Raw genomic sequence first — 20114 nt, forward strand, 5'->3', positions numbered from 1 at the left:
CTGCCCTTGAGCTAGAGGCTCCCCCCTCCACGACTCCAGGCAATTCAGTACCACAGACTGAGGAGGGCTTTCCCAGACTCTCTAACAAGCCCGTGAAGCCTGAAGTTACCTGAATCGTAAGTGAAATATTGTCACTCAAGTCTCCTTATGCCCAAATGACAAATCTCGCCTCTGCCGTGAGAGGGGCGTCGGGCCCTCGGTGCTTGAGCACAGCAGGCCCGCGAAAGCTCTGGCCCAGGGAGGGCCGCCCTCGTGGGCCCGGTAATTGTGATCCTTCAGCCTGAACGAGCTACTGCAGTTCTCTGAGCCACCAGGCAGCAACTGGGAAGACAGGCTCACCTGTGGCATTATTTCTGTGGCCCTTGTATCTCTTCACATACTGGGCCCCATCGCTGTGAGAGGAGTTGAAGAGGTAAATGTCTTCGTCATTGTAGCTGGCCAGGAGCTCTGCCAAGAACAAGCACACAGCCGTGAAGGCAAAGGCTGAAGAGAGCTGGGGCCAGAGGTGGGGGGCTGGGGCGCAGCCTCTTGCCAGTGGTGCCCCCTCCTAATCCCAGGTCTAGCACCCGTCTCCCTCAGTTGGAGCAGCAGGCAGTCAGGTGTCCAGGGCAGCCGAAGAACACACTGCCAACCCAGGGGTAGCAGAATGCTCAGGAAGTCACACCCACTAACTCAAGAATGAGCCGAAGGCATAAGCACCTGCTCAGGCAAGGAGCCTGGGCTTCAGGACAGGCACTGCCAAATCTCATCTGCAGCATTCTGCAAGAGGCGCCTGGCATCTCCAAGGGTCATCGGCTGCATCCTCCCGCTGCGTGCTCACCGTCAGCAACTATCCCCAGCTGCTCCACGAGGAGCCAGAGCACAGCGGTGAGCACCGGAGGGCACATGCCTCACTGGCTCAGCAGCTCCCTAGACAGAGGGGGCGTGCCAGCCTAGGAGCTGGGCCCTGCTCACGTACCTGTGCCGTCGTGGCTGTACACAAGACAGGTGATGTTTGCTTTGGACTCACTGTTCACCTGCAATAAGGAGCAGATACTGACTGATGCCCCACCCCCCCACTTGTTATACCACCTTCAGGAAACAGGTTTTCCTTCAAACTCCCCTCTATCTTCTCCCAGAGAGAGAGAGAGAGAAAGAGAGACAGAGACAGGAGTACAACCAGTGAAACGTGGCCACGTCAGGGGAGAGGGCTTCCTGTTGGTTGTTTTCTGTGTGCTAGCCAGCTGACACACACTCCATATCTCATTCGGCCTTACCATCACGGGGCAAGGCAGTTATCTTTGCCCTACACTTTGTCAGTAAGAAAATCTAGGCTAACAGGTGAAGTCACTGCCCAAAATCACAAAGCTGGCTAGTGGTGGAGCCGGGATTCAAATCCAAGGATCTGACTCAAAAGTCCAAGCTCCTCCCACCATGCCAACAAGTTCGGGGACAGCCTTGGGATTGAGTTAGAAAAGCCGGGAACCAGCGGCCCCTCGTGAATCTTACCAGGTGATGAGGACAGAATTTCTTGAGCACTCCATTGTTCTCGTTCTCATCAATCTTCCTCTGGTCATAAATCCTGTAATGGAGGAAACAACAAAATGTTGAAACTCACAAAGGGATACCTTGAAGAGTTGCAAAGCAGTGGCAGGATCAGCAGTCGGCGGGCTGTCAGGACAGACAAAGGACACCGCCCAACCAAGTCTGTGGCTCCCACTCCTCCCCGCAGGTCCTCCTCTGCTAGCCCTTTCTGAATCCTGCCTCTGAGCCACACACTCGTATTTTCAAGGGGTAATACTAAATCACATCAGTCTAAAGTGGCTTCTCTCTCCTCTCAGCTTTCAATTGCTTACTGTTTATTTCCACTGAAAGCCCCCAACAGGCTTTCCTGCTGCATACAGAGGCCATGCTCAAGTCTGTGTATCCTCAAGCCTATCCTGGCTCCTAACTCGGCCCGCTCTCTCTTGCGCTCCCCACAGTGATGATTACAAACCCCGCAAGCATCTCCTCAAGACTCCCTCTTCTGGCCTTCATTCCCATCCAACCACCGTCACCTTTCCTTATCTTTACAATTCAAACTCTGACCATTCGTTCCAACATCTAGGACAGATGTCACCAGCCGGCTATCACGTCAGTGCTGGACATACAGGACACCCAAGACACGGCTGGGTGTGCTTCCTCCCATCTCCGCACCTCCTCTCCAGTGCCGCTCTTTCCCTCACTCCGAGGACCAGCTCTCCTTAGCCCACTCCTCAACCTCTTCCTCGGGCCTGTCTGCCCACTTCCTAAAAACCCTCCCTCTGTTTTTTCTGTCCTTCCCTCTCATAGTCATATCACTGAAAACCTGTGTTCAGTGTTTTCACTTCCTCACTTCCTATTCCCCTCTCAATCCATTCCCATCGAGGTCTGGCCCGCAGCCCACTGGTGATACTTCCCTGGCTCAGGTCACCTGTAGCCCCACAGACTCCACGCACAGTGTCCCTTTCAGGCTTCTCGTTCTCCTCTTGACACTGTTCACTGGTCCTTCCCTAAAAACCATTTCTTTCCTTGATGGCCAACCATCCCCCCTTCATCGTGTTCACGAGCTTGTTGGTCTTTATCTCCTAAATGCTGACGTTCCCCCGAGGTCTGGTCTTAAGTTCCCTGGACTCTATACAGGGAAACTATAACCTAGAGGGAGGTTTTGCCTAGATTATTTGTAGTATCCTTCAAACTGACCTCCTTGCTCATGCTGTCGCCAGAATTATTCTAAAATGCAACATTTTATGCAAATTCCCTGCTTAAAATCTCTTCAGTGACTGTATTTTCTAAGTCCAAACTCCTTTGTATAACTCTCCATCTTTCTCAAATACTCTATACGTCATAAAAACAAAACAAAAAAGCTATGCTTCCTTGAGCATACCATGTCACTCTACACATACCGTCCGCTCTACCTGAAATACTAATTTCCCATCCGTTCCGAATATTTCCTCTGTGAGAAAGAACACGGAGAAATGGTTTATCCCATGTTTAAGGAGTCTGACTTGAGTTCAAATATGAACCGTGCTACTTAGTAGCTGAGTAATCCTGGGCATTTACTTATTATTTTCAATCCTTATATACCTATTTCTCCAGAATGCTCCTTAAAGGCAGAGACTGTCTCGTCAATTGTATGTCTAGCACATAGGAGATGCTGCTCAGTGAACACTGGATGAATAAATGAATCAATCAACACAGGTCAGTATTCTCCACAATTTCTTGCTTAATATCCTGCATTAAGAGAATTATCTGGAAATGTTTGCTAAATGAACCCCGAAAAAAAAAAAAAAGGATATTACTGTACTATCTACCAATTACTATTTCTCAGCAAACACAGCCATCTGATAATCAGATATTTTCCTTCTTAACTAAGTCTAAATTAACAGCTCTTAAATGTCACTAAGCCATCATAAACTATGTAAGTCAGCAAATTAGTAAAACATATTTATGTATTTGATATTTTGGTGTATGGACCATTTGGTGTTCCTCCATAGCTGATGCTCTCTGCCCTTCCCCTTTATGAGGCAATCCTTACCTTCCTTCCGCCTTCTTCCATAACTATTTAAGAAGAATCTACTATATTCTAGATATGACACTAGACTAGGGGTTGGCAAACTTCTTAAATGGCAAGATAGTAAATACTGTAAGTTGGCAGGCCATCTGGCCCCTGTCACGATACTGAACTCTGCCATTGTAGCATGAAAGCAGCCTTGGATATGTGTAAATGAATGGCCCTGTCTGTGTTCCACTAAAACTTTATTTATAAAAAACAGGCAGTGTAGGGTCACCTGCCTACCTCAGTTGGTTAGGCATCTGACTTCAGCTCAGGTCATGATCTCAGGGTCCTGAGATAGAGCCCAGCATGAGGCTTCTCGCTCAGGGGGAGTCTGCTTGTCTCTCTCCCCCAGCCCCTCCCCTGGTTCTAGCTTGCTGTCTGTCTCTCTCTCACTCGAATAAATAAAATCTTAAAGACAAAACAGGCAGTGTAGTTTCTCAGCTCCTGTGCTAGACCGTACGGATACAAAGATGAATACAAATTTTCCCCCTATTTCCTGAGCACAGAACAGGACCTTGACATTAAAAAAAAAAATGTTTTAAAGTCAGAGACTACTTTTTCTAGCAGTTTTAGGTTTACAATAAAACTGCAGGGGTAGCAGAGATCTCCCACACAGTCTCTGCCCACACACATGCACCACCTCCACCACTATCAACACCACTCACCAGAATGGTTTTTGTTAGCTTTTACCAAGGACAAACCTACGCTGACACATCGCAATCAGCCAAAGTCCACAGTTTACCTGAGCGTTGCTATTATGCTTTCTACAGGTTTGAACAATTGTATGACACACAGTTATCATTCTGCTATCCTACAGAACATTTCCGTTGCCCTAAAAATCCTCTTCCAACCTGTTCCTCTTGGAACAGGTTCCTGTGCCTGTTCCTCTTCCAACCCCAACCCTGACAACCACTAGTATTTCTATTGTGTCCCAGTTTTTTTTTGCCCTTTCCTGAATGTCATCTGACTGAAATCATATAGCATACAGCCTTTTCAGACTGGCTTTTTTAAACTTAGTAATCTACATTTCGTGTTCTATGTCTTTTCACGTCCTGACAATGACAGCCCATTTCTTATTTAGCACTGAATCCTCTTCCATTATCTAGATGTACCAGTTTATCCATTCACCTACTCGGGGACACCTTAGCTGTTTCCAAGTTTTGGCAATAATAAATAAAGCTGCTGTCCACATCTGTGTACAGGTGTCTGTGCAGATGCAGGTCCGCAGCTCCTCTGGGTAAATACCAAGGAGTCTAGCATGACTGCTAGACCATATGGTAACAGCATGTTTAGTTTTGTGAGAAACTACCAAGCTGTCCTCCAGTGCTGCATCACTTTGCATTCGCACCAGCAGTCAACGGGAGTTCCCGGGACTCCACATACCTGCCGGCATTTGGTGGTGTGTTCTGGAGCGGTATCTTGTTGTTTAATATACATTTTTCTGATAACATAGGATGTGCAATATCTCTTTATATAGTTACTTGCCATGTATATACCTTTAGTGAGATGTCTCTTAAGGTCTCTGACCCATTTTTTAATTGGGCTGGTTTCTTACTGTTGAGTTTTAAGAGTTCTTCTTATACTTGAGGTAACAAGTCTTTTATCAGCTATGTCTTCTGCAAGTATTTAGTCCTTACCTGGGGCTTGTCTCTAATTCTCTTTCACAGACCAGAAGGTTTTCATTTTAACAAAGTCTACCTTATCAACTATTTCACAAATCATGTCTTTGGTATTGTATCTGAAAAGGCATCACCACTCTTTGTCTGACATCTTAATCTTAGCAAGGCTGCAGAGCGGCCGCCACTCTCTGAGCTTCGCAACGCCACCCAAGGACAAGAAGAAAGATGCCAGAGAGGTGGCCAAAAAAGACCAAGACCAAGTGAACAAATCTGGGGGCAAAGCCAGAAAAGAAGTAGTCCAAAGGCAAAGTCTGGGACAACCTCAATAACCTGGTATTGTCTGACAAAGTGACATATGATGAACTCTGTGAGGAAGTTCCCAGGGATCCCTGGGTGGTGCAGTGGTTTAGCGCCTGCCTTTGGCCCAGGGCGCGATCCTGGAGACCCGGGATCGAATCCCAAGTCGGGCTCCCGGTATATGGAGCCTGCTTCTCCATCTGCCTATGTCTCTGCCTCTCTCTCTCTCTCTCTCTGTGACTATCATAAATAAATAAAAATTAAAAAAAAAAAAAAAAAAAGGAAGTTCCCAACTCTCAGCTTCTATCTCTGAGAGACTAAAGATGTGAGGAGCAGCTCTCTTCAGGAGCTCCTTAGTGAAGTACTCTTACTGAACTAGTTTCAAAGCACAGAGCTCAAAGAACTTACACCAGAAAAACCAAGGGCGGAGATGCCCTGGCTGCTAGTGAATATGCATGAACAGATCCCACTAACTCTACCTTTTGGAAAATAAAAATTTATTAAGTCAAAAATAAAATAAAAAGCCACTGCCATACCCAAAGTCATCTAGGTTTTCTCCTATGTGATCTTTTAGGAGTTTTATAGTTTGGGGTTTTACTTTTAGGTCTGTGATCCATTTGAGTTAGTTTTTGTGAAGGGTGTGAGGTCTGTCCAGATTCTTTTTCTTCACATGTGGATGCCCACTGTTTCCAGCACCATTTGTTGGAGTGATTATCTCTGCTCCATTGTATTGCCTTTATTCCTTTGTCAAAGATAAACTGACCATATGTACATGGGTTTATTTAGGTCTCTCCATCCTGTTCCACTGATGAATTTGTTCTTTTGCCAATACTATACCGTCTCCGTTGTCATAGCTTTATCCAAGTCTTGAAGTTGGGTAGTGTCAGTCCTTCAACTTTGTTCTTCCCATTCGATACTGAGTTGGCTGTTATGGGTCTCTTGCCTCTCTTTATCAACTTTAGAATCAGTTTACCAATACCCATAAAATAGCCTGCTGAGATTTTTATTGGAATTGCACTGAATCAACAGATCAAGTTGGAAAGAAGTGACACCTCCACAATATTGAGTCTTCCTATGCCTTTCACACATTTTAAATCAAATAATGACTTCAGTACTGCCTCGACACCCTTTTGGAATCTCCACAGGCCTTCAGGCACCCATTAACTCATTACCCTTTAAGCCTCTCTCTTCCCTTCTCACCTTTGCTTCCCCTCCCTCCCCACCCCCCCCCCCCCACCTGTCCATAATCTAGTGTTCTCTTGGTGTTGCTGATATCAGCCTAAGGACAGAGAAGCAAAGGGACTATTTATTGAGTGTTTATGAGCCAGGGCCTATATCAAATCCTTTACCAATAAATTTACACGTCAACCAACCACCACAGGACTCATTCATCTGATACGTTCTCCTTTTCCTCACTCCTATCAATTTGTAAACCAAACGAAATGGGACTTAGTAATAGGCACTTACACCTCCACCACTTCCACTTGCCTACTTTTTCCTTCCTTCCCCGCATCCTCCCCTTTTTTTTGGTTATAGGCCAAAAAGCATGTCTAAGCTTCCTTTAATGCTTCTTCACAATACCAAACCAAAATTCCCTAAGCCTTATTAAGGATGAGTAAGCAATTCCTCTGTATTCCTTTGAAGGAATTCTTTCAGGTTACAAATGAAAGCTAATGGTTCTTATAAAATATTCACCATAAATATTTTCAAATTTGTACTAGAAGGTGAGCTCTTTAGGTTTTTTTCAAAGAAAGAATCAGAAAGGGGAAACCCCAAATACTCAACTGGCTGAACTGAAGAGATGCCAGAGAAAGCAGGAATGACCCTAAAGTCAGAGAAGAGCTGGGGTGCTACAAGGCCACCTGCCCACACAGGGTCAGTGTGCCTCAGAATCTATACATGCCTCTGCCAAGTAAATAGTTTGTATCTGCTGAAAATCTGCAATGTACAAAGGGACAGAGGATGTTAAGCTGATAAGAGACAGAACATCTAAGTATTTCTCCTTGTGCTAAAATGTACAAACGGATTTCCAGCCTTACGTTCTTCTAACCCTGGAATGTATCAGCTTTGGATTAAGACATTATCAACTGCAGTTCTCCATGGAGTCAACTACTTTAGTCTCCTCCAAACATCAAGGACCTAATGGTTGAATTATCTATATAGATACAGACTTTTCAAGCAATCCAGAGCTCTAAACAGGAAATCCAAACTAGGAATTTCAGTAAATGCTCTATTTGGAGGAAGCAGCACCTGACAACTACAACTCTTTTTGATCAACAGCTTCTTACTTAAAAAACCTACTATGACATATCTAGTATTGATGAATAAAGGAAAGAAATCTGGAAAGCAAGGGAAACAGGAAGTAGAGAGGCACAAAGTTGTCTCTCTTGTGGCAGGATTCTTGAACAAGGGAAGGTCATCTCTCATATATTTCTAAAAACTTACCCTATCTGATGATACTTAACAGTGAAATTAATTTCAAAATATAGTTATAAAAATGTGCTCTCATTTTAAAAGATAATGCTTTTCACCCACCATCAGGAAAGCAAAAAAACATTCATTTTTCTAGTGATCCTCTCCCTCCTCTTTTTCAAACTGATGATCCTTCAGTGAAGGGGGATAGATAACCACAGCAATACAGCTCAAATAGGCCAGCTGGGTAGGGAAAGGATACAGTTTAAGACTAAGGGCCAGAAGGAAACTAAGTAGTACACATGGGGAATGAACCTATGAACTCTCGTTTTCCTTGAGATCTGCCTCAACAGCCAGTGTTACAACAAGCATTCACAGTAACAAAGATATCACTACGCAGAAAGAAAACTGGCTCATGACAGTGGGAGTCAAAAACCCTGAGTTCTCACTCAGTACTCCCACTCGAATCATTTCTGTATCTCAAACCAGCACTCAAAATTTCTAGTACACATTAATTTATATATGAAAAATGGTGGAAAATATTGACTAATACAGCTCTTACTAGTAAACCTGGATTAATGTCTTAGCTGCTATGTGGGGACCTTGGTCAATTCATCGAACTTCTTTAAAACTTGACAAACCCTCTAATATGTTAAGCCATCTGTCAGGGATTGTTACATCAGGGAACAGAATGCCTCAGAAGGAGCCTAAACTCTCTGGTAGATGGTAAAAAATCCAAGATTGTTGTTAATAGATTCCTAGGTCTTTCACACCATCCCACAAGGGATACCTGGTGGTACCTGATGCATCAGTCTCAAAGACACGAAAGAGCCAGACTCACCTTACAAACTGATCTCGTCCACCCACTGCAAACTGGTGGGTATTGGCAGGATTCACATAGATCGTATACAGCCCCACTTTCTTCTCCTTTTCTTTTGTCACCACCAGTTTCCTTTGAGAGTAGAAAAGTGTAAAAGTTATATTCTGTAAAAGACCCAGATGGCCACGGCAAGAGAGAGCAGACAGAGTAATGCAGACATAGCTAGTAAGAAACCAGAATCTCACTGAGAAAGAAAAAAAAAGTGGCTTTGTTTGTTCTGAACACTGGGACAAGAAAAAACAAAAATCATCTCCACGTGTATTTAATAAATGTTACCTTGGGGAGGGAAAAACAAACATGTAGTGAAGTCATTTTCTGGTGTTCCTCAAGACGTGTAAATTAAAGGTATATAAAAGTACTGCTCCTCAGGTGCTGTCAGTTTAGCTGGAGTCCAACATGATGATAACCAATCATTAAACAGTCGATACCACCCACATCTTCCCATCCTAAATAAATACATCCTCCCAATCAGCTGGGAGCAGGGAGTAAGAGGAGGATGAATCATAAAAGCAGTGGCCAGAAAAGATCTTTAGGTTAGAATCGACCTCCCAGATTCCACAAGAAGTGTCACTTACAACCCAGCTCTAAAAATGCACACCGAAAAATGACAAGCCACTCTAGCACAGGGACCATCCAAAGGAAAGCAGTATTCTTCCTTTATCTGAAGCAAGTTAGGAGAGGAGATTCTTATGAAGACACCTATTTCTAAAGCTGGGAAATCATCTCTAAATTACTCTTCTAGTTGTACTACAAAAAAGGGTGATCCTTAGGAGGGCACTGGGGTCCTGAGGAAAACTCTACACAATTTTAGAGTTTGAACCAGAATATTCTGGCTAAATAGCCATAATCTGACCCAGTTTAAGGGTGGCACTATGAATGCTCTTCCCAAATCTAAGTGTCCAGCCAGTCAAATATATCACAGAGATTAGTAAATTTACAAGAAAGGAAAGACAGAGAAGGGCTGGGTTCTAGCTTTCATTTTTAATTCTAAGGTTTTGCTCATTCTGTTGTTATGGAAACTGAAAGAAATATAACCATGACAACGAGTGTCTTTGTAAAGAAATTATTTTAGCATCCTCTCTGCATGGTCAAAGTCTCTCCAGCCTAGAAGTGCTCTAAGCCAAGTGGAGAGATTTTACTTGATTTTAAAATCTTTGTAGTTTTTCACTGAAACAGTGCATAGAGATTATTAAAAATGAATGCCTTTAGGGAAAACAAACACATACACAAACCTCAAGAACACAAGATAAAAAATATACCCAAAGTGAGTTGAAGGAACAAAACTAGCAATGGAGAAGAGGCATCTCTAATCGGGTTTTAGACAGCAGTATCTGCTTTTCACAGGATTATTTCATTTTCTCAGCAATTTGGACTTTCAGAAAAAGAGAGTCAGATAAATATAAAGGTGACCATGTGGAAACAAAAGAAACTAATGGGAGATTATGTAATAGGGCTCCGCTGTCCTGTAATCCTGACAACAAGCTCAATCTTTCTACTGCTTCAATTTATTCATCTGTAATGAAGAATTCTCTCACCCAGTGGGTAAAGGCAGAGTACCTTGGGCTCTCTAGGGAACTGGCAGAGGTGCTGTAAAAATGATCAATCATGGCAGTAGGAGAAAAAAAAATTTTTTTTCACATCAGGAGGGAGCACATGACAGCATCAGAAACAAATTTACCAAATTTTGCCTTAAAATTTGCAATTTTTTTAGTAAACAGGTATGTTCCAACGAAAAGGAAAAATAATTACAGATCAGACCAAAGAATTCCTTTGAAGAATATTTCAAACTGGCCTCTACTGGTTAGTGGAATATCCCACCCACAGCTCCAAATCCAACTCTTCCTAAGATGTCAGCCAACCTCACCAGCTTCCAGAAACTTAGCTATCATAAATACACAAAAGTTCCCCTTAAAAAAAAAAAAAAAAAAAAAAAAAAAAAAATTCCACATACAAATGCCTCTTGATGTAGGTGGATGTTCACACACTAACTCAACACATTAGGATAGCTTGGATTTTCCAGCCATGACCTTCACATTCAGTTTCCCACTTCGGTCAGGCTTTCTGTACTTCTTCAACCCATAAAGCAAAAACTTTATGAAAATTCAGTCTCTTATTCCCCAAATCTAGAATCTGGGCTTCCTAGGAAAGTTTCCTCTTTGAATTTCTATCCCATCTATCAGTGCTTGCATGCAGAGCCACTGCTTATGTCATTTCATTCCAAATTCAATAATCTGCCAAAGTCATCTGTTCTGCCCATTATGTGGTCTCCCCCCGCCCGCCCACTCCTTGTGGCCTAATGGTGGTTTTCCTATGACCTGACATACAGGATAAGCTCCCAGTCTGCCTCACACCTCTACCAAAGCGGATCAAACAAACTCAGCTCATTTGTTACATCTTTGTCCTTCCCCTACCTCTGCAACTTTGGAATGAAATAATGAGGGAGGACTGGGTTGCTCAGCAGGGAAGCGTCTGCCTTTGGCTCAGGGCCTGATCCTGGGTCAGGGTATCAAGTCCCCCAGCCAGCTCCCTGCGAGAAGCCTGCTTCTCCTTCTGCCTATGTCTCTGCCTCTCTTTCTGCATCTCTCATGAATAAAATCTTTAAAAAATAAAATAAGAAAACAACAAACATGTAGACTGAGAAATCCAATGATCTCCTCACAACTAAAGAACTGCGGGCTAGTACTAGAAGGCAGATGGATTCCTTGTCAATTAGTCCTGTTCGCTTTCCAGTAAAAACCATAATTTCCCAAACTTCGTTCTCTTGAAGGTTTATATAAGTAACCTGAACATCCTTTCCACAAGCCTAAAACATTTTTTAAATTCTTCTACTTTCTAGGGTGACTGGGTGACTCAGCTGGTTAAGCATCTGATTCTTGCTTTCAGCTTAGTTCATGATCTCAGGGTTGTTAAGATCAAGCCCCATGTTGGGCTCCAACTTCGGCACAGAGCCTGCTTAAGATTCTCCCTCCCCCTGCCCTCCCATCTCTTTCTAAATAAATTAACCAATTAATTAATTAATTGTTCCACTTTCTAAACAACCTTTTCTATAATTATCTCTCTAAAAATAAAAGTCTGGGTGCCTGGTTGACTCTGTTGGTAGAGCATGCAACTCTTAATATCAGGATTGTGAGTTCTAGCTCCATGGTGGGTTGTAGAGCTTACTTAAAAAAATAAAGAAGAGGGGGGAATCCCTGGGTGGCGCAGCAGTTTAGTGCCTGCCTTTGGCCCAGGGCGCGATCCTGGAGACCCGGGATCGAGTCCCACGTCAGGCTCCCAGTGCATGGAGCCTGCTTCTCCCTCTGCCTATGTCTCTGCCTCTCTCTCTCTCTCTGTGTGTGTGTGTGTGACTATCATAAATAAATAAAAAATAATAATAATAAAAAAAATAAAGAAGGGGTGCCTGGGTGACTCAGTCAGTTAAGCATCTGCCTTCGGCTCAGGTCATGATCTCAGGGTCCCAGGATTGAGCCCCACATTGGGCTCCCTGCTCAGTGGGGAGCCTGCTTCTCCTTCTCCCTCTGGCAGCCACTCCCCCTGCTTGCACTCTCTCAAATAAATAAAATCTTAAAAAAAAAAAAAAAAAGGAAAAAATCTAGTATTAACCAAGTTTGAAATTATATTCCCTAAATTAGTTTATATTCTACTTGTATTCTATGTAAATCAATGACATCCCTTACTTAATATTGGTATTGACATACAAGCTTTCTTATAATTTTAAGATTAACGAGACCATAAATTATCTAGATAATTCATCAACAAGGCAGCAATTAAATAAACTGTATTACACCAATGCTGTAATGTACCATGGTTAAGAAGACCTTTATGGTCTGATGCATAAAGATTTCCAAAACACAATTCAACGAAGAAAGCAAACTGCAGAAACTTACATTATGTATGTTTATACATACATATATTTATCCCATTTATAGGGGAAAGTGTATATATGAATATATGTTAAGAAACATAAAAATATACAAATAGGACTGGAAAGGTATTCCAGAATTTTTAGCAGCGGCTACCAATAGCTAGAAAAGTCAGGGAGGGGAGGTGTGCCTGAAGGAGCATTTACATTTTGTCCATATACTTTATTATTTGAATTTTAAAAATAAGATATATTTATTATAAAAAACAATTAAAATTTTAAAAACTAATTAGTAGCCATAATATAATCAGTTCCAACCATGGTGCCAGACACTATGCTGGGCCATCAATCACATTTATCAATGACCCCCTCAGAGCCTAGGGAGAGAAAGAGAGATGGGTTATGCCCAAAGTAAAGCTGAAGAAACAGAGGTTCGGAATGGTTAGATAGCAGTGCCTGAGTTGCAATCTGACCTAGGTCCGTCCAGAGCCAAACAAGAGCTCTGTTCTTTCTATGACATCACACAGCTGATGAGGGATGTCATTTAACCATAAGCCTCAAATTCATGTAGAAATGAGCTGTGATACAACAGAACTCTATTACCACTACTAATATTTTAGTGTACGATTTATCACTTATTTTCATATTTCTATACATAATTGAACTGAAAACTACACAGGACCTAAGCTGCTCTGTAGACGCTTCCTATGGGTGAGCTGAGTGGCACCCAAGCGGACAGAGAGGAGATCAACAAGTAGTTATTAAAGCCCACATATAAGAGAACTGTATCTTGTTTTAGACATGAAGGTGGACTGAATAGTACGGTACTGCTGAGAAGCAGGCAAACAACAAAGGGAGGAAGTGCCCTGAACTTCAATCTGTTTCTTAGCACAGGCACAGAGGGACTCTTTGGATTGACCAGAGAGGTGGGTATTACCTAGGACACGTGGGGTATTTTCAAGGCCAAGAGGTCCAGTTCTGTAAAAACATTATCGCTATACTTACGAAGCTGGCCGGTCTTGTCTGAGGTCAATGGTGAAGACAACTGCATCTTCACCTGCGGACAGAAACGTACAGGGAGAGTCCGGTTCCAGAGCCAACTGAGGGAGAAAAAGAAAGGTTTCTACAGATCAGAATCAGAAGCCATCTAGTTCATTTCGTTATCTTTAGGAAGGATTGCATTTTTAGTATCTCAATTAAGAGACATGTCTAGCTTTTCTGTTGTAAAACCCCAGGAAAGGAACTAAGAAACCCATTCACTCTTGTTCTATGTGAATTAGATGTGAATTAGTTATAGCTTGTTTATTCTATACAAGTCAAAAGGACAAGAGTTTTCTTATTTCAACTAAGTCCCCAAGGGATCTGAATAGTGATACCAAAGAAAAACTTCAACCATTAAAAAGGGTTATTCTTTTTTTTTTTTTTAATTTTTTTATTTATTTATGATAGTCACACACAGAGAGAGGCAGAGACATAGGCAGAGGGAGAAGCAGGCTCCATGTACCGGGAACCCGACGTGGAATTCGATCCCAGGTCTCCAGGATCGCGCTCTGGGCCAAAGGCAGGCGCTAAACCGCTGCACCACCCAGGGATCCCAAAAAGGGTTATTCTCAAATGAAATCAATTCCACTCTCAGATAGGGAGAGAAATGATGCCCAAGTTTTTTACTCCCTACATCTTAGTTGTAAAATTAGTTAACTAATGGGTTGAAGGTAGTAGGCTTAAGAATCAAAGAAATAGGTAACTTTCTTATTTTCTGAGCCATCTGGACTAGAAAAGGATATTCCAGGTCCACCTATATATTAGCTTAGAGTTTCTAAGAGAAGGCCACCCACCTCTACAGCATGACCACTCTGAGACGAGGCAGCTCTCATCTCCTCACCCATGCCCCTATGACTGTCTGTCCTATATTCCCAGTCCTAAATAGGGCTTCCAGAAATAGTGCTGTCTATGCCCTGAGACCTAGGAGAAAAGTTGGAGCTCTCACATGTGAGGAGCCAACCACCAGAATCTTGGAGCTATTAAGGTGTTCTAGATACAAGCAAAGTAAATTTAAGAGGAAGGCAAAGGAGACCTCAAGGACTTCCAAACCGACCATTGGTCAGCTTAGGGGTTAGGCATAATTAAATACTGTACACTCAAGATCTAGAGAGCTTTCAAACACTTCCAAGAAGTTTAGGGTGGTTGTTACTTCTCCTTTCTTATCTACAAATTTTAGGACTGGAAGAAGTGAAGCAGGTGATCATGACAGGACACACGGAGGCAGAGATCTAGGAAGGTCCTGGCTGAGATGCCTGACTGAGCAGCTGGACTGCACAACTGTGGGAGCAAAGCTAACTTACCTTGTGGGACGCTCCCTTGTGTTGGGCCACACGCTTCGTATTCTTGCAACACTGTGTAGCAGACAGCTCTGCTACCCGCACCTGCCCATCACGGGCACACATGGCCAGGGTGGAATCACCACTGTTAGGAAGGAACTTGGCCTGGGATGTTCATGAAAAAAAGGGATATACGAAAGAAATTGAGGAGGTTAATTTGAGAGGGAAAGACTATAATAACAACCCCAATCTATCCCCTTGGTTGCACAACAGCTGGAAACTTAGCTCTCCTAGTCTTACAGTTGGCTCAAGTCCAATTTCTTCTAAGAGTTAAATAAGAGGGAGGAAAACCTCCTGATATAAGAGTATCTCAGTTGACTCTGCAAGGACCTGGTACAGGATAAAGCGCTCACGTGAACTAGGACTATGCCTACCAGGGGAAAATGTAAGGAAAAAAGGAGGAAAATCTATCTTAATTCAGGAAGCAAACAAATTTGCTACAATGACAAAGGAAAACAGAGAGGATACTGGGGAAGAGATTATGCCTAGGAATCAGTGCTAGTACCAAGAAGATGGAGAGGGCTGATGAAGAAACAGAACAATAATGCTAATACTCATCAAATGTTCAGAAAGCACCAGGCATGGTTTTACACTGCTTAACCTCTATCATTATATAACCCTCATGGTCTTCTATGTTACTAGCTCTACACTACAGATAAGTAAACCAAAGACAGACATTAAATAACTTGCCCAAGATCATGAAGCTAATAGGTGTAGGACCAGGAATTAAACCCAGTCTGGTTCAAGAGCCTCTGCTCTTACTCTGCATGCCTTCTACTAGGGCACACTTAGTACCTTCCTGATGACTTCCAAACACCTCTATGCTTAGGAAAAATAAAAGGTTGTCATTGGTCGCTTAGTGCATTTAACCCCTCTAAGTCATAGTGGGAGCACGCGAGGACTGAATCCTGCTGCCTTAATTCCTACCACATCTCACTATCAGCTCCCACTCTAGGCACCTCAGGCTTTTCTAACTCCTGCCTGACTTTCTCTACTGCTGTTCTGCTCCCCTGCCTCACCTGGAAGACATTGCTTTTGTGGCCGCTCTCAAAGTCCAGTACTGGCTGCCGCCGCACCCAATCCCAAACCACCACTTTCAGGTCATCGCTGCCACTGGCCAGCCAGGTGCCGCGCTGGTTAAAGTGCAGGGTGTTGACACAACCAGTATGGCCCTCAAGCCCATGCTGTAGGCGGAAACGCTGCACAAAGACTCTTGCTCCACAAGCCTCGTATACAAAACGAGCACTGGAACCCAGCTCCCGCTCCCGCAGGGCAGGAAGGGCTTGCCAGCGAGGTCGGGGCAGGGCGGATGTCTCTGAAGACACCCAGTCCTCCAGGGCCCGCTCATCATCTGACGAGTCCTGGTCACGGTTGGCCCGCTTCCGCTGGACACGGCGCCGAGGATGCTCTTCCTCCTCCTCTTCTTCTTCCTCTTCTTCCTCTGAGCGGTCATGGACTTGGTTTTCATCATTGATGGAGTAATGGCCAGTGTCCTCCATGCTGTCAGAGTCCTTGTCTTCACCTGAGCTCTCTGTATCTGTACCCCGACTTCCTGTGCTGGTGCGATTGGGGCCACCATCATCCCCAGTCAAGCTCAAGCTCAGGTCCGAGGCTTCCACTTCAATGCCTGAGGATGTCTCCCTCCCCTCCTCAGCTCCAGACATCTCCTCTGGACTGCTAGACAGGCTTCCTGCAGGTTATGAGGAATGAGTGGGTGAGGGGGGAAAATAAGGAAATGGGATAGTGATCAGAAGTATAGCCCCTCCTTAGTCCCAGAAATCATCACATCAAAAGACCCAGAAACCAACTCTGGTTAAAGTGTTTTTTTCAAATGCTTATAAAAACTAACTTCTGGGCAGGAATCTGGGAAAGGACAAAAAAACTGAAAAGATTAACACCAAAGCCACATACAAACAAAGGTATTTCACTATAAGTGAAGAACTGCAGGACAGCCTAAGAGTCTATCTTGCAAAGCATGGGCAGCTGTGTGGAAGTACATCCTATACAACCACCTGAAGCTCAGTTCTGCTGGACACACATCCAGCAGCCACAGCAAAGAATTAAACTGAATATAAGACAAAAAGAATAGCCATCTCCAGGAAGAACTGGTATAGTCATCTTCTTAGAGAAGGATACAAAATAGCGGATTAAAATCACTCTGACAATGGGTGTGGAGTTGAAAGATTTCCTACTTAAAGAAAGCACCACTACCTCCTACTTTCTAATTCCTAATTTCTTGAGGTCCTAAAATCCAATAGCAATCCAGGAAGAAGTAGAAGGGACACGTGGGGATTCTGACCATTAGAATGGGTTAACTTTTTACTAATAAATGTATTCTGATTTCTATTAATTTAATAATGTTAATAGGACTTTTAGTTGAACTTTTTTTTTTTATCCAGGTAGAGCTTTATTAGCAAGCATATGCAAGGGCAGCCCAGGTGGCTCAGCGGTTTAGCGCCGCCTTCAGCCCAGGGTGTGATCCTGGAGACCGGGGATCGAGTCTCACGTCAGGCTCCCTGCATGGAGCCTGCTTCTCCCTCTGCCTGTGTCTGCCTCTCTCTCTCTCTCTCTCTCTCTCTCTCAATGTCTCTCATGAATAAATAAATAAAATCTTAAAAAAAAAAAAGGAAGCATATGTAAAATTGACGAAAAGCAGGGCTTTGTGAGTGGTATCTGAGAGAAAGTTCACCATATTCTAAGTCTGCCATGTTGGTGGTTGTAACAGAACGGAGTCACTTTGAGTGACTCTCAGTCACTCTCATCCCTGACAATTAGACACTGCATTCGCCTACCTAGCAACAGCAAATCATATTTCAAGGAGCACTCTGGGGCAGCCCTGGTGGCTCAGTGGTTTAGCACCTGCCTTCAGCCCAGGGTGTGATCCTGGACTCAGGATAGAGTCCCACATTGGGCTCCCTGCATGGAGCCTGCTTCTCCCTCTGCCTCTCTCTCTGTGTCTCTCATGAATAAATTTTTAAAAATCTTAAAAAAAAAAAAGAAAAGAGCACTCTGGCCAATATGACCACAACTTCCACACTGAAGCCAAGGTATGAAGGAAGGCAGGAATGAGGACTTTAAGTACCATTCACAGTCTCCTTTCCTGATGACAGACTTTACCTTGCCAGAAGTAAAGGCTGTTAGCAACAGCAGACCAGCTATGTGCAACTCTGGTAGGAGCTATCCAACCCCACAAGGATGCTGAAAGGATTCCAAGTAGCGCCTGACAGCTTAGTCACCTGGAGTAGAGCAGTAATTTCCAAAGATCTTTGCAGCAATGGAACCTCCGCACGACAAACTCTCAGGCAAAACCCGACACAGAAAACCAATGAACAATACAAACACATTGGTTGAAGTGGTGACTGAAGGTTGGGAGACTCATAAACAGCTCTTTTCAGAAAGCACCACAACTAAGATCCCAGCATGAAAACAAACGGGTGTAGGAACTGGAAGAAAAAGGGGGAAAGTGCAGCAATTCGCCCCTAGGAACCACACTTGCTGAGACTGCTGTGAATACTGAGAAAGATTAGTCGTTGTGGTTTCTCAAATACAATTGGCTTTGAAACTGGGAGTGGTGAGAAAGGATAAAACACCACACATTTCACTTCTGCAGATGAGGAAAACTGAAACACCAAAGCTCCCAGCATTTCTTGTTAAAATTATGATTAACCAATCAAGACGACTCGGAGGCCCTACCGCATTAACGTAAGGGCCAGCAAATTACAAGCTCAGCAACAGGACCCTAACAGTCAATGACCAAGATCCAGAGGTTGGCAATTTTTTTCTGTAGAGGGCCTTCACAGGCCATATGGATCTGTCACAAGTACTCAGCTCCACTGTTAGAGCACAAAAGCAACCATAAACACCATGTGAATAAGGCATGACTGTGCTCCAATAAACTTTACAAAAACAGTGGCTGGCTGGATCTGGCCTGCAGGCCACAGTCTGCCAATGTCTGATCTGGCTAATGGCCAAATTCCAAATCAATTATATACCTCAAACCTGAGTCTCTCAAATGAACCCAGTGAAGAATCTCAACCACTTTCTTTTACAGAGATGAACGAACAGCACTGGTAAGAAGAGAACACAGGGGCAATAAACCAGGTTGTTGAAAAATCTCACTTTCCCTTACTCAATGTCATTGCTCTACAATCACATCAACTAGAATTGAGCCTATAATCCTGACCTGCAATGTGCTGAGGAATGCTGAACTCTATGCTGTTCAATTATATCCATTTGAAGGACATGTCTCTAGTTTAGAAGCTGGCCCAGGGTTGAAGCACTGACCAAATAATCCATTACCAAAACCTTCAAACGGGCCCTGGACCCAGTGAGTTCACACCCAGCCAGACCCTACAAAGAATGCAGGCCAGCACTCACTCCAGTCAGTGTGGGCTGTAACTTCATCTCTCGTCTGCTGTCTCTACCAAACTAGGACCTGCTGTAGAAAGAGACCTCTTATCACAACTGGGGAACCTCACCTTCCCACAACTCCCTTATTTCCACCACCAACTGATCTTTCTTTCCTAAGTTTCATCCACTCTTACCACTTTTCAGAATTCCAAACTACCTGAACTCCTCCTAATGGCACAGCTCTATTACTGATCTTCTGGAAACAATCAGAAGTTGAACGAACAAAAGTACCGGATAGTCCAAGGTGTCTCCTGCATAGTGTCCTACACATAAAACACAGGAAGGGTCCACTCTTAGGAAAGATTTCCTCCGCTAAAATCCAGGTCTCTCCACTTTCTTTGGGGAAGGAGGAGAACCTCAGGTAGCTCCTTACCATTGGCTAAGTCTGTTTTGCCATCTGCGCTGCTCCCTTTGCTGGACATCTTGAATGATGTTTATTGTGGCCAGCCTGCATTTAGGAGAGGAAGAAAATGAAATAATTATGAAATAATCTATAAGAGAAGATAAAAGAGCCAGGACATTTAACCATGCACACAGCCTTTGTCATTTTCATAAGAATGATTTTTCTGAGGGGCGCCTGGCTGGCTCAGTTAGTGGAGCATGTGATTCTTGCTCTCAGGGCTATAAGTTTGAGCCCCACATTGGGTGTAGAGATTGCTTTAAAAAATTAAAAAGAAAAAGAAGATTTTTTTGAGTGTGT

At 43.6% G+C, this 20114-nt stretch overlaps 1 protein-coding gene across 2 annotated transcripts in view; it reads right to left on the reverse strand.

Moving 5' to 3' along the window:
- The window catches only part of DCAF8 (DDB1 and CUL4 associated factor 8), a 41970-nt gene that overhangs the window by 7812 nt on the left and 14044 nt on the right, over nucleotides 1-20114 (reverse strand). For both annotated transcript variants that reach the window (XM_041773366.1, XM_041773367.1), the window contains exons 3-10: nucleotides 19788-19862; nucleotides 16024-16694; nucleotides 14969-15109; nucleotides 13632-13726; nucleotides 8726-8836; nucleotides 1489-1561; nucleotides 959-1016; nucleotides 340-447 (exon numbers count right to left, since the gene is read on the reverse strand). In XM_041773366.1, coding sequence (XP_041629300.1) covers nucleotides 340-447; nucleotides 959-1016; nucleotides 1489-1561; nucleotides 8726-8836; nucleotides 13632-13726; nucleotides 14969-15109; nucleotides 16024-16694; nucleotides 19788-19836 — 1306 coding nt within the window. In that variant the 5' untranslated portion in view covers nucleotides 19837-19862. The remainder of the gene's footprint in view (nucleotides 1-339; nucleotides 448-958; nucleotides 1017-1488; nucleotides 1562-8725; nucleotides 8837-13631; nucleotides 13727-14968; nucleotides 15110-16023; nucleotides 16695-19787; nucleotides 19863-20114) is intronic.

The sequence above is a fragment of the Vulpes lagopus genome, chromosome 11, assembly GCF_018345385.1.
Source record: "Vulpes lagopus strain Blue_001 chromosome 11, ASM1834538v1, whole genome shotgun sequence".
NCBI classification, from domain to species: Eukaryota; Metazoa; Chordata; class Mammalia; order Carnivora; family Canidae; genus Vulpes; species Vulpes lagopus.